This window comes from Microtus pennsylvanicus, chromosome 16 (assembly GCF_037038515.1).
Source record: "Microtus pennsylvanicus isolate mMicPen1 chromosome 16, mMicPen1.hap1, whole genome shotgun sequence".
Classification (NCBI taxonomy): domain Eukaryota; kingdom Metazoa; phylum Chordata; class Mammalia; order Rodentia; family Cricetidae; genus Microtus; species Microtus pennsylvanicus.
The window spans coordinates 7,332,288-7,346,895 of NC_134594.1; the positions used below are offsets into that span (position 1 = coordinate 7,332,288).

At 37.9% G+C, this 14,608-nt stretch overlaps 1 protein-coding gene across 1 annotated transcript in view; it reads right to left on the reverse strand.

Annotated features, from left to right (window-relative positions):
* Positions 1–14,608, reverse strand: part of Sec62 (SEC62 preprotein translocation factor) — a 28,621-nt gene that overhangs the window by 12,227 nt on the left and 1,786 nt on the right. The window contains exons 2-3 of the mRNA XM_075951002.1: positions 10,054–10,162; positions 9,089–9,194 (exon numbers count right to left, since the gene is read on the reverse strand). Coding sequence (XP_075807117.1) covers positions 9,089–9,194; positions 10,054–10,162 — 215 coding nt within the window. The remainder of the gene's footprint in view (positions 1–9,088; positions 9,195–10,053; positions 10,163–14,608) is intronic.

Below are 14,608 nucleotides of genomic sequence, written 5' to 3' on the forward strand. Positions count from 1 at the left end.
GAAATAGAGCAAGCATACAAAAGAGTATGAGGAATTCCACAAAGGAAAAATCCAATCAGACTCTGAAAAGCTATCAAAACTGCCACTTGAGCTAACATAAGGGACGTTACTGCTTTGAGACTTACCCGCATAGTCTCTATGACAGTCTCAGTGACATTAATTAAGAGTCATTCTCTATGTTATGTCGCTAATAAAATAGTCAAAGGGAAAATAGTTTATTGAAGAAATGTCAACATGGGAATCTGTGTTCACGACTGCTTCGTACTACTCATATCTTCCCAGCTGTACTTCATCATTAAATCTACTGCTGTGATAAAGTATCTTAATTACATATACTAAGATGACATTCCTGCACGTTGACAAGGATTCTCACACCAAGAATCTAGTGGTGAGGGAGAATTGTCTATATTTTGTCAGTCATGTTTTAAATAAACGCTGATTGGCCAGGCAGGAAGTACAGGCAGGTCAACCAGACAGGAAGTAGAGGCAGGGTAATGAGAACAGGAAAATTCTGGGAAGTTGGAAGCCCATTCCTCACAGTCCTTCCCAGACCACGGAAGAAGCAACATGTGACCTACCCCGCTGAGAAAGGTACTGAGCCATGTGGCTAACATAGAATAAGGATAATGGGTTAATATAAGTTACAAGAGCTAATAAAAAGTCTGAGCTAATGGGCTAATCAGTTAGTAATCTTATGGAAACCTCTGTGATATTTTTTGGGGGGCTTGCCAGATGTGGGGTACCGGGCGGGACAGAAACCCCAACAAGCCAGCCATCATGTTACAGAATGGCGCCTAACATATTCCCAAATATTGTTTATAAATGTTCTTTTCCATTTAAAGGGGGATACAATATACATATAGATAATTTGCATTGGTATGGATTTTGCTTTAGTGATATAAATTTAAGGTTAATTTTGTTATATGTATATGTATTTCTGATCTTGATTAAGGTATTGTGATTGGGTAGTTCATTTAAAAAATGTAATATATAATTAGGAAATATAGGTTGTTAATGGATAATCATCGATAATAGGCAAGCTTGTGGTCATGTTGGTTAGATTTTCTAGATATATAGAGATATATTTCAATTAGATAGGCATTCTTCATATCTTTCAAAGACTACAGCAAATGGCATTTAAAATGTTTTAATAACTTAGGGTTTTTCATGACAATAAGACACGTCTGCTCCTGGCAGCACCAGCTACTTCAAGAGGAAGATGGGCATCAAAGAGGCTCCTTATGGAGTTGGTTAGCCATATTTGGGCAAGAAACTGCTTTTGCCTGGACTGTTACATAAACTGGACATGAAAAACCCGTAGAGAGAAGACTGCCGAACTTGCCTAAAGGTGAGATGATCCTTTGGGGTTCCTGATTCATGAAAGAGTCTATGAGATATTCTACAGAACACACAGAAAAAGTGACTAAACTGTCTTTAAATTTTCTGCTTCATGAAAAAGTCTGCTGGATACTATGGGCCTGTAGGCTGAAGATTGATGCCCCAACAGTACAACAAAAACTTTGGGTGACTGTCCAGGCAGCGAGATGTCTCTGTCATTTCTAGAGTTTTGGAAGCTGCTTACAATATACTTCCTGTTTACTTAGGTAATATTATATCCTCTGGAGTCTTTGATGGAGTTAAAGAATATAGTTATAGTTTTCCTTAATTATGATAAAAGATAAAATAGATATAAATATTGTAACTATAATTCTTGCTTGATAACTGTTTTGTTATATGTAATTTTACTATGTTAAAGCCTTCCTTGTTGTTTAAACAGAAAAAGGGAAAATGGTATAGGAGGTTCTTCTTTCTATGTGTTGATTTCATTGGTTGAATAAAGAAACTGCCTTGGCCTTTTGATAGGGGAGTACTTAGGTGGGCGAAATAGACAGAACAGAATGCTGGGAGGAAAAAGGCAGATGGTAAAGGCCATGCTTCTCCTGCCCAAGATGGACATTGGTTAGACTCATGCCGGTAAGCCACGACCTCGTGATAACACACAGATTAATAAAAATGGGTTAGTCAATAAGAGGCTAGAGCTAATGGGCCAGGCAGTGTTTAAATAAATATAGTTTCTGTGTAATTATTTCAGGCATAAGTTAGCCAGGTGGCTGGGACGACAAGCAGCCTACTGGCCTTGGGTGTAGCCAGTCGGTCGGCAGGATGCAGCCCGCTCTTTCTCCTACTACAAAGAATCTAAACACTGTGCAGTGTGAGGCAAACACCGCATTCCCAGGCCAGCCATTTCAAAGACTATTCCCACCATGTGGAATATCCTTCCTCCAAAAGGCATGAGCTCTGTTTTCACCTGGACTCCTTTCAAGGTTTCCCTGAATTACAACCTAACTGACTTAAAATACATATGCCCATTTTATCCCCTTTCTGCAGTGATATTTTGTTTGTAATCTAACAAATAAAGCTTGCCTGAATATCAGAATATAGAGCTAAGCCACTAGTTAGCCACACAGAGGCCAGGGAGTGGTGGCACACACCTTTAACCTCAGCACTCAGGAGACAGAGGCAGATGGATTTCTTTGAGTTCAAGGCCAGCCTTGTCTAGTGAGACTGAATCTGTCTGAAGAGAAACAGAGCTCACATGAAGGTGATCCTTTAATTCCAGCACTAGGGAGGTAGAGATAGGAGTGACAATGGCTGGGCTGAGACATGAATATAATGCAGGAGACAGGAGCTCAGATGCAGTCTGAGGATTCAGTCTGAGCTCACAGTTAGAGGATTCCCACAGACAGGACGGATAGCCCCTTCTATCTGAGCACTGATAGGGGTAACTCTAGCGGCTGGCCTCTCTGCTTAAAGATCTTTCAGCTTTTCCCCTGATAGCTGAGTCCAAGTTTTCATCATTAAGACCAATTAGAATTCATGTTATACCTTTCATTTCCTGCTATCTTATCAATAGCACTTATCTACTAATTTACTGGATTATTTATAAGTTTGCTTTTTCCTTAGACTTAAACTACAAAAAATTAGATCTCATTCAATTATCTAACGATTTCAGAAGCTTAGCTGATCCCATACTAAGCCAATCTTTTTGTTTTTATTTTTCTTCCTACCATTATTATCCTACCCAAGAACCATCTGGTTTTTCCCATTGTTAGTTATACACCATCTTTTTAAAGTTCATGCTCTGATTTCATAGTTCCTGATATTATTCTTCATTCTTGCCTTGGAAATATGGTATACAATGGCCACAGCACAATCTAGAAGCTGTATTATTAGCCAAGCATGTAACCACAGCCTAATAAAGGCACTTCCCAGCAAGCCCTCAGCCAACATTAGCTCAAATGGAGAGCAACTAAGAGCAATTCCACTAAAACCAGGACCAAGACAAGGCCGTGCGTTCTCTCAACACTTACTCGATATAGTACTTGAAGTTTCAGCTGAAGAAATAAAACAACTGAAGGAGACCAAGGGGATGAAAACAGGAAAGGAAAAAGTCAAAGGATCTTTATTTGCAGATGATTAACAGTATAAGTAAGTGATCCTAAAAAGTCCACCAGGGAACTCCTACTGCTGATAAGCACATTTAGCAAAGTGGTGGGTATAAAATTAACTCATAAGAATCAGCAATATTCAAATAACAAATGAACTGAGAAAGAGGTTGGGGAAACAACACCTTTCACAATAGTCATAAATAATACAAAGTATCTTGGGGTAACTCGAACCAAACAAATGAAAGACTTATACGATAAAAAAAATTTAAGATGATAAAAAAGATATCAGAAGATACAAAGTTCACCCATGCTCATGGATCAGTAGGATTAAATAGTAAAAATGGCCATCCTACCAAAGCAATCTACAGATTCAATGCAATCCTCATCAAAACTCTAACACAATTCTTCACAGATATTGAAAGGAAAATTTTCAGCTTCATACGGAAACACAAAAAACCAGGATAGGCAAAACAATCCTGACTAGTATAGAACTTCTGGAGGTCTCATCATCCCTGACCTCAGATTGTACTGTAAACTATAGGAATGAAAACAGCTTGGCATTGGCATAGAAACAGACATGTCTGTTAATAAACTCAAATCGAAGACCCAGACATAAATCCATACAGCTATGGACATCTAATTTTTGATATATAACTCAGAAATACACACTGGAAAAAAGAAAGCATCTTGAATAGATGGTTCTGGTCAAATTGGACGGTAGCACGTACAAGAACCCAAACAGACCCATACTTATCACCCTACGTAAAAATCAAGTCCAAATGGATCAAAGACTTCAACTGAAGGCCAGATACACTGAATCAGATAAAGTGGGATTAGCCTTGAACCCGCTGGCTCGGGAGACTACTTTCTGAACATAGCACTGGCACTAAAATCAACAATTAATAATGGGACCTCATGAAACTGAGAAGCTTCTGCACAGCAAAAGATAATGTCATCTGGACAAAGCAGCAAGCTTCAGAATGGAGAAAAGATTTTTTTAGCAACTATACATCCCACAGAGGGCTAATAACCAAATATATGAAGAACTCAAGAAACTAAACATCAAGAAAACAAATAACCCAGTTAAAAAAAATGGGGTACAGATCTACACAAATTTCTCAAAACAAGAAACCCAAATGGCTAAGAAGCACTTAAGGAGAAGTTCAACACCGTTAGTCACCAGGGAAATAAATGCAAATCAAAACTACTTGGAAATTTCATCTGACACCAAACATAATGGCCAAGATTAATGACACAATTGACAGTTCATGCTGGCAAGGGTGTGGAGCAAGGGAACACAGTTTCATTGCTGGTACGAATGCAGACTTGCACAGCCACTAAGGAAAGAAATCAGTGTGGCCATTCCTCAGGAAGATGGGAATCAATCTACCTCAAGATTCAGCTACAGCACTCTTGGACATAAACCTAAAGGAGGTTTCATTCCTCTACAGAGACACTTGCTCAATCATGTTTATTGCTGCTCTACAACCAGAAATTGTAAATAATCTTGATGTTCAGTGATGAATGAATGGAAAAAGAAAATGTGGTACATTTACACAATGGAATGTTACTCAGTCATTAAAAACACTGAGATCACCAGGGGATGGTGGCTCAGGCCTTTAATCCCAGCACTCGGGAGGCAGAAGCAGGAGGATCTCTTGTGAGTTTGGAGCCAGAGAACCACAGATAACAAAGGTTAATGTGGGTTAGGGGACCTGAGCGAAAAGAGAATCAAGCAGAGAAAGAGGCAAGTTAGCACCACACCAAGACCAGATTAGAGAAGAAATGTGGCAAACAAACAAGAGCAAAGAGAATATTTTTTTTGAATGGTAGCATTTTATTAATAGCAAATGAAGAAAGAGTGCGTATAATATGTAAACATCCCTTCAGAAACCCATAGCTATAATGATCATTTCTATCATAACACGTTATGTTCAGGCCATTGAAAAGTGAAATACTAAATTAATATCCTTTAAAATGTGTATGACTGGAGACTAAATTAGAAAAGTGCATTGGAGTCAGCTAGAAAGAAGCATCGGGGAATTCCAATCAGATTCAAATTACCAAGACATTGGTCAAATTATTTAACACTTTACCTGCGCAAAGGTTTATGTTGTACTTTAATATTTCTATGGCCTGAAATCTAAAACTCATATTTACCAAAAGTAAAAAAAGAATAAAAGAACACTGTGATCCTTCTACTCTTTCTAAAGTAATAGTTTTTACTGTCCAAGAATCTGCCCATCAATACTAGTTATTTATCAAATCTGGTATCACTATTTTTTTTCTAGAGGAAGTTTTATTATGAAGAAATTATAACCAGAATAAGGGAAATTTAAAGTAATTTAAAAATCCTTTACATCTCCTCAGTTATAAGATGAAAGCTTGTCTTAATGCTACAGTCTGAATTTGAGGTTTTGCATCGATAGAATCACAAACCCAATTTCATAGTCATCTTTTGTTTTGTATTGGTATTATATGCTAAGTACAATTGTTATTTATTGGCATTTTACTGACTATGCTACTCTATGGGTTTAAGAGTAAAGAAAATATTAAGATACTAGATTGTGAGTTGGTGATACAACGTCTCACTGAAATTAAAGACTTTATGCATAAAATATATACTAAAAAATACGCCATAGGGACTGGAGATGACAGAGCAGTTTAGAGTACTTGCTACTCTTGTAGAGGATTAGGGTTTAGTTCTAAGCAACTACATGTCAGCTGAAAACCATCTGTAACTCTAGTCCCAGAGGAATCTGATATCCTTTTCTAAATTCCACAGGTACCAGGTACACACAGAACATAATCACCCATACATGTAAAATAAGACAATATACCTAAAATGTTAGCACAGAATTTCTCAATCTGGCATTTCCCCTCAGACTTTACTTAGTTGCTTTAGAAATGAAACTGGACATGTCTTACTGTGGTTTACTCTACAGCCGAGCAGAAACCCATGAGAACTGGTCATAAGGAGGACTTTATGGTTATATCGGAGGTGGCTGATACCATCTTAGGTCCAGCCCTTTACTTTAGTGCAGAAGGAACACAAACAACTGGACATAAATAGAAGGAACTAGCAATTCAAAGAGAGTTCGTCTCTAGGTCATTCTCCCAAGTTCCAGATCTCTGTGTTTTTAAAGATTTTTTCTGTGCATGTCGAGTGTCCTGCACCGTGTAAGTGCACTGTACATGCACACGTGGTGTCCTCACAGGTCAGAAAAGGGAACCAGATCCTCTGGAACTGGAGTATCAGAGGATCATAATCTGTCACGTGGGTGCTGGGAAACAAACTGGGCTCCTGACCAAGAGCAGCAAGGTAACCCCAAAGCCATCTCTTCAGCTTCAGTATCTTTTAGAACTTTTCATATAACAATGTATTAAGGTTCCTAAATGGCCACAATATGTGAATTAATACTAGCTGCTCTCCTGATGAGATATTTAGGCTCACAGATTTAATATCCTTAGTAGTAATACTGGCAGGTGACACAGATTAACTTCTGCTCCAATAAATGCATCATGAACTTGCTGGAGGAGATACGCTGCAAGGGTGGAGAGTAAGGGACCTGAAGGCTCCATTTCGAGCTTTAGCCTGTACTGCTGTTTTCTGACCTCAGGTAGGCTTTTCACTTTGCTAGTTCCTGCAGCTCTTAACTTTTTAAAGTGCTCATGCACACTCGTGCATGCGTGTACACATACACACAACTTGAAGCAGAGAAGGAAGTTTGGATTTTGGAATTCTCATCATGATGTGGGAGTGTCATATATCAATCTGTTGATTTCATTGTTTAAGCAATAAAGAAACTGCTAGGCCCATTGGATAGGCCCACCCTTAGGTGGGTGGAGTAAACAGAACAGAAGGCCGGGAGGAAGAGGAAGTGAGGTCAGACTCCACAGCTCTGCTCTCCGGAGCAGATGCAAGAGAGACGCCATGCTACCTGCTCCAGGGAAGACGCACACCATGCCCCAGCTCCGACCCAGGATGGACTTAGGCTAGAATCTTCCCGGTAAGCGCACCTAGGGGCGCTACATAGATTATTAGAAATGGGCCAGAGCAGTGTTTAAAAGAATACAGTGTCCGTGTAATTATTTCGGGGCATAAGCTAGCCGAGCCGGGCAGGCGGCTGGGGATTTGGGGACGCAACCCTGCCGCTGCCCCTATTACTACATCATCAGATAATTCACTGCACGAGACAGTAAATACAAACTGCGTCACTGTTAGATCCGTCCTGCTCCCCAAATAAAACTCATTTCTGAAATACGCATCACTCATCTCCAGTCATTCAGTAACTAAGAAATTTAAGAAGTATTTGATAATTATTAACTTTAACAGTTTTTAAAGAGGGTTCTCAGATTGGTGTGGGACAATTGTCTATATTCTGTCAATTCTATTTTAAATAAACGCTGACTGACCAGTAGCCTGGTAGGAAGTATAGGCAGGACAACCAGACAGGAAGTACAGGCGGGTCAATGAGAACAGGAAAATTTTGGGAAGGAGGAAGCCCATTCCTTCTCAGTCCTGCCCAGACAGGGAAGAATGAAGATGTGACCTGCCACAATGAAAAAGGTACCGAGCCATGTAGTTAACAAATACTAGAATAATGGGCTAATATAAGAGTTAATAAGAAGCCTGAGCTAATGGGCCAATCAATTTATAACTAATACACTCTCCGTGTGATTTTTTTGGGCGTAAACGGCTGTGGGAACTGGGCAGGACAGAAACCCTAACAAGCAGGCCCTCATGTTACAAATAATCTTTCTTTCCTTTTTTTTTTTGTAAGAAAGATTTCAAGTAGTCCAGGTTGGCCTCCAACTCACTTTGTAGGCAAGAATATCCTTGAATTCCTGTATTTCTGCTCCCAGCTCTCCAATGGGGGATTATAAGCATGCACCACTACACCTTGGATGGTGGATACTTAAGGGTTATTAAGCACTGCTATCATTAAGTGCTGTATGCACCTCCCATGCAAACATATAATCTAAAATCTCAGATACTCAGATGTTAAACTTTGGTACCATAAAGCAAAATTTAGCTAATACAGATTAGTAAGTATACTCTTTAAATATTAAACAGAAAGAGGAAGGTAATTTGGTTTGCTTTTTTAGGTATAAATTCTTTACCACAAGTTTCTTTACGAATAAAATTAACTAAATGAAAAATGTGTGCGTCACCAAGGGGTGCACACTTCATCCTGAATCTTCCAGAAGAGCCTGCGAGGACAGTGCAGCTGTTTGATTATTAAAGGGAACACTGGAAACAGCAAGGAAGCCTGGCTTATTCCAGATAAAGTCACTAAAACCTAAGGATGACAGAGTTAATAGCCAACCCTGGAAAAGATCCAGGAAAAACCCTCTCTGACCATTTTCTATACAGAACTTGTTGAATGTAGACATGTTTAAGCTTTTTTCTTGATTTTTTCATTTAGAAGCCCTGGCAAATATGCAACAGCAAAAGAACATAACTACAAATTACATACATTTTAAAATATTGTCGGTCTAAGAACAAATATTTTTCCACCGATAAAATCCAGGTCACATATAAAGCTCATTATGGTTAGTAACAAAAGGAGTTGAGAGGCTTCAGCACTATGGAAACAGCTGACTATTAACTGTCATGCTTTATCGAGAAACATTACCTGTTGCAGTAGTCAACCACAGACTCCCTGGTTGTAAATAAAGCCTCCTCTCCTTTCTTGGCCTTTGTCCACTTTGAATCCAAGAGGCAATCCACTGCTTTCGAAGCTACAGAAGAAATTTTTTATTTAAAATTCAGTATACACAAATATGTCTAATGAAATCATTTTATAAACACAACATTCTGACAACAAAAATAAAACAGAATAGAATATTAAGTCTAATGACTACCATTAGTGTTTTTTATAAGGCCAACCCATGAAATATATTAATAAGCATCTCCACAGCAATGTTGACAAATAAATAAGATTACTCAAAGCAAAATAAATTAATGGGAAAATGTTTGTAACAAAGAAGGAATTCCTTCTGTATAAAGAAATTCAAGACAGGTGGTGATGGTGCACGCCGTTAATCCCAGCACTTGGGAGAGGCAGGCAGGTCTCTGTGAGTTTGAGGCCAGCGTGGGCTACAAGAGCTAGTTCCAGGACAGACTGCAAAGCTACAGAGAAACCCTGTCTTGAAAAACATAAAAACAAAACAAAACAAAAACAAAACAAAAAAGAAAAGAAAACCGCAAGTGTAACTGAGAACACAGAAAAATACAATCACTATTTATGAGGTATTGGGCTATATTATAGATGATATCACCTTATGAGGCTGAATGAATATATATGAACAAGGTACTAGCTAGTTCTATGAAATCATACTATCTGAACAAAAGGTAGTATTTCATACAAACACTGAAAATAAATCTTATTTTTTAAAATTTCCAACAAAACTAATTATTAAGCACTTTATCTTTTTTTCTTTTCAATCCTAAAGGAAAAACGAAGATTATCAACTGCCACATGCCCATCGCCCAGCTTTAATAATCACACATGCAAGCTCTTTCATAACTTTACATATCCTAATTCAGGGAACTTCATAGCATTCGTATAGTAGTGAGACTTTAGAGATGGAATCCTACCAATAAAATAATCAACTCGATGACCCATCATATTGGTGGACTTTGTTGGACAGTTGAATCGAAGATACTTGGCTATGGCCTTCTCTTCTTTTGACGGCTCACCAACTTCCTGCAACACAGGAATAATAATTTAGCGCGCTTATGTACTTGAGAAATTCAAGCTCTACAGAGTAATTTGCACATCTGTGGAGCAGATCTGATAACATTCAAAAGAAAAACTGAACACTCTTCACAACATTTTCTAAATACAAACCGCCCTATATGTTTGCCTCAATTACAGATCATTAGGCCATTTTTCCAGTATAGTAACTACTTTATATAGTTTTCTTCAATTTTGTATGGCTTCTTCTAATACTCACAAAGCAATAATGTAAAAGATAAGATGCTGCCAATCATTACAGCCTACATGGCACAGTAAGTAGAAGCAGGTGCCATAAATAAATGTTAAAACACAGTCAAAGATATGTCTTGATCAATGGGTGAGTTTGTAAAAATTCTCAAGGCAGTGACCAGAAGAACTGAAGTGCTGACGACTGGCTGAGTCCCTTCCTTTCCCCAGGACACAGATGATGTCTGGACTTTCTCTTCACAGTAAGACAGGCAAAAAGAGAAATGTAGAAAGGGATATTGCTATTAACGGTAGTGCAGTAACAGAGCAGTTTGGAGAAACTGCTGTATCCTTTCCTCTGTATCTATTCCCAAATATTTATACAAACTCAGCTACCACCATATAATTAATCATGGCAATAAAAATTAAAAGTTCAACCAATTCTATTTTATAACACCAACAACATCTACTAAATGTTTTTCCTTATTCATTGCACCTGCTGTTAACTTAAAAGCTACCATTTAACTGGTAACTTGTTACCAGGATGAACTTGATTTGAAATCAAAGGAAGGAAACCCGATTAAATAACTAGGTCTCAATAAATGCAAGGCATTCATTCAATCAAATACACACTTCCTGAGTGTTTATCCTATAATCTTGGGATGCTACACTATATATTAGGACAGCAGGATATCTGTGCTTTGTTACATAAATGCCCCGAACAGCACTTGCTGTTTTCGCAAAGGAATGATAATAAAAATGTTTTGGATATACAAAGTAGAAATGAAATCATCAGTGCACAGGGTCTTACAGAGAACTTGATTTTGAAAGACAAGCCCTGAGCACACTGAATGAACAGCATAAACAATGAAGCTGAAAATGAGCAAAGACTTGACTTTAATGAGACCAGTTATAAATGTACCAGGAAGCTAAATTTGTACAGAGAGAATAGAGAGTCCTTAAGGCAAGCTGAGAAATTTTACCTTTATACCATATGGAGCAGAAGGTCACAATGTTTTTCAACAGAACACAAATAGGAAAGTAACAAATATGATTTTTTATGATTGCAGGCAAAAGGAATAGGGGAAAAAATGAAAAGTAGTTAGGACACTGTGGTAACAGTCAAATAAATGTGACGTGATACTAGTCTAAGAATCAGAAGGAGATATACCTATTTGAAATATTTCAAATGTAGAGTACACAGGATTAATGGTAAAGGGTAAATGAAATGAGTAGATACTAAATATCAGATTTCTATGTTAATCAGTAAAACAGAAACACAAAGTTGGGTGGGTAGGGCGGTAGAAAGGGATCTGGGAGGACTGGGGTAAATATGCTCAAAGTATTTTTTAAGTTTTCAAAAACAGAAAATGCGTAAAAAAAAGGTGATTCTAGAGAACAATCAAGACTTTGGGCATTGTATACGAACCTTTAATTAGCACAGATAATTTGTGTTATTTTCCTGACTGGTTAAATATCAAGACATAAAAACCCAGGAAAGTTGATTATGTAATAGCAAGTCAGACACTGTTAAGTATCTGCAAAAATTCTTTAAATTTCACTTTAACAATGAAGTTAATCGACTTCCCCCCAACTCTGTATTTTCCTTGGTAAAGTCACTACTAAACAACAATGGACAGAAAGAATCAGAAAAAGTAACAACTGAAGAACTTTTTCAAGTGGAAACAGAATTCAATTGTCTACTAGCACTCTCCTCAACTATCAGTAACTCATAATAGCTACTGCAGACAGCTCTTCATGAAAATGTATCATTTGGAGCACCTGCTGGGGTTTCAGTATCAGAAAGACTGCCTTAAGACAGTAGTATCAGCAATTTGCATTATAGAAAATGCAAACAGGTTAATAGAAGATATTCTGAAAACTAAAGGGGATCTTAAATTATTTGCTTAAAGTCATAGAGCTCTGTAAGCTAACAAGAGTAGTACCCTCTCCAATTTGCTTCTTTTATAGTTCCTGTGGCAACAGGTTTGCTATATACTGCAAAATTCTTTATTAACCCTGTATGTTGTAGTGGGGAGAGGATGAAGTTTCAGACTGAGGACTGGATTTAGAGGTTCTTTCCTTTCCTTCAGAAGGTCCTAAGAAGTCAGACCTGGAGTCTGGCTGAACAGTTCCAAACATTTTTCTTCTCTTTCCTGAAATGAGGCGTATAAACCCATGGTAAGTCAGGATTTTACTGCCAGGGAAACAGATGGGCAGAACAAAAATGATTTACGGAGGTTGTACAAGTTCTAAGACACAAAAGTCATCTGAAGATTTCAGAGTTGAGCTAGTTTCTATAGACAAGCGGAATACTAGATGGAATGATTCTCTGAGCAGGAATAAGTGACACTAAATCTTTGCTAAAGTATTTTATATTTAGAATTGGGGGGACTGGAGAGAGAGCCCCGTGGTTAAGACACACACTAGCATTCTTCCCAGCACCTGTCCTGGGTGGCCACCTCTGCCTGTAACTCCAGTTCCAGATCTGATGCCCTTTTCTGTCCTCAGGTGCACAAAGGTGCACAGATATCCACAAAGATACACAGGCATATACAAAATTAAGCATATATATGTAAAATAGTTTGGGATTAAAGTATTTCAAAACTTATTTTTTAATCACTGATAAGATGTGAATTAGATGATTACTCTAAATCTAATTTTACTAACTTAAAAGGCAATCCTAGTCCAAGTCAAACAACCTCACTGGACATCAGTTCGTCAGAAAAATGAGGGTGAGATCAGTAAGCTCCAAGCCTACTACGGACTGAATGTATTCATTCTCTCTCTCTCTCTCTCTCTCTCTCTCTCTCTCTCTCTCTCTGTCTCTGTGTGTGTGTGTGTGTGAGAGAGAGAGAGAGAGCGCATGTGCAAGTAGAAGTCAGGACAGTTCTAGAGATCAGTTTTCTCTTGCCACCTTGTGGGATCAAACTCAAGCCATCAGGCACATGCCTCTGCCCCGAGCCATCTCATCTCCTGAGACTAAATTGAAGACAGAGAATTCCGAATAAGTTCTATCAGATCCTTTTCCATTTTTAAACCTCATGATACTCGAATTCTAAATCAATGCTTCTAGTGCCTTGTTTATCTATAAAGTCACTGTATTTCCTAAAAATAATTATTTTTTGTTGTGTTTTAAATATTTCATTAGTTTGGCTTGACATCACTTTCATTAGAGAATCTTAGTTGTTCAAATTCTGCAACACAATGTCAATTAACACATAAGCTCACTTCACAGTTTAAGTGACCTGATGTGAGTCCGAGAAAGAAATGTGAATACAGTTCCCGTGCTTCCAACTCTGCTGGGGAACCAGATTCCAAAGTTGTTCTGTCTTGAAAAAGGAATGAATTGGCTACAAATATAAACAAAACAAAACTCTCAACCTAAGTGTTTGTATCAAACATCCTTCCCCTCCCAACAAAGTCGCTGTAATTCAAAATCAATAGAATCTATTTAAAAATCATTTCTAAACAAAACCATCAAGTAACAACAGGAAACTCTACAGTTAGTGTACAAATGCTTTTTCCTGTAACAAACTCTGAATTTAGTCATTACACTCGATCTTTTAATCTCAAGTAATGTCAATATGAGAGCTTTTGATTCTTGACGAGAATAAAAGAACTGAGGAATGCCCTCCTTGGACAGCTGGAAGAGGCTGAAGCAATGTCTCAGTGGTTAGGCACATACTGCTTTTCCAGAAGACGTCAGCTTGGATGCTAGCACCCACTGTCAGGAGGCCTGTAACTCTAGCTCCACAGGAGCTGACACCCCTTTCTGGCCTCCACAGGCACCTGGACTCTAGTGCACATAACCACACATAAGCAAAAGATAAGCATTAAAAATTATTGGGCTGTTAACAATGGTACTGTCAGATCTCCCACAAACATTCTATACTGCCATACAGAAATTAATGTAGAGAATAAGAAAAAATTTTAATTTCATAATACCAAGCTGACTTTTAATAGAGTCTCAAACAAACTAAATAGCCATATTTCATATAATTTACAGCCTAATGGTTAATTTACCAAATAGGTGGCTGTTAATTATTTTTTTAAGTTTATTAAGGAGTGCTTAACAAAAATCAATATAACCTAACCCAATTTCTTTATTCTGGTGAAGGAGGGCAAGAAAGAGGTTATGTACCAAGCAGTTTTAAAAACTTTTAATAAGTCATTCATTTACTTAATGAAAGAGTTTTCTTAAGATAAACAATCCCTGCAAAAGCA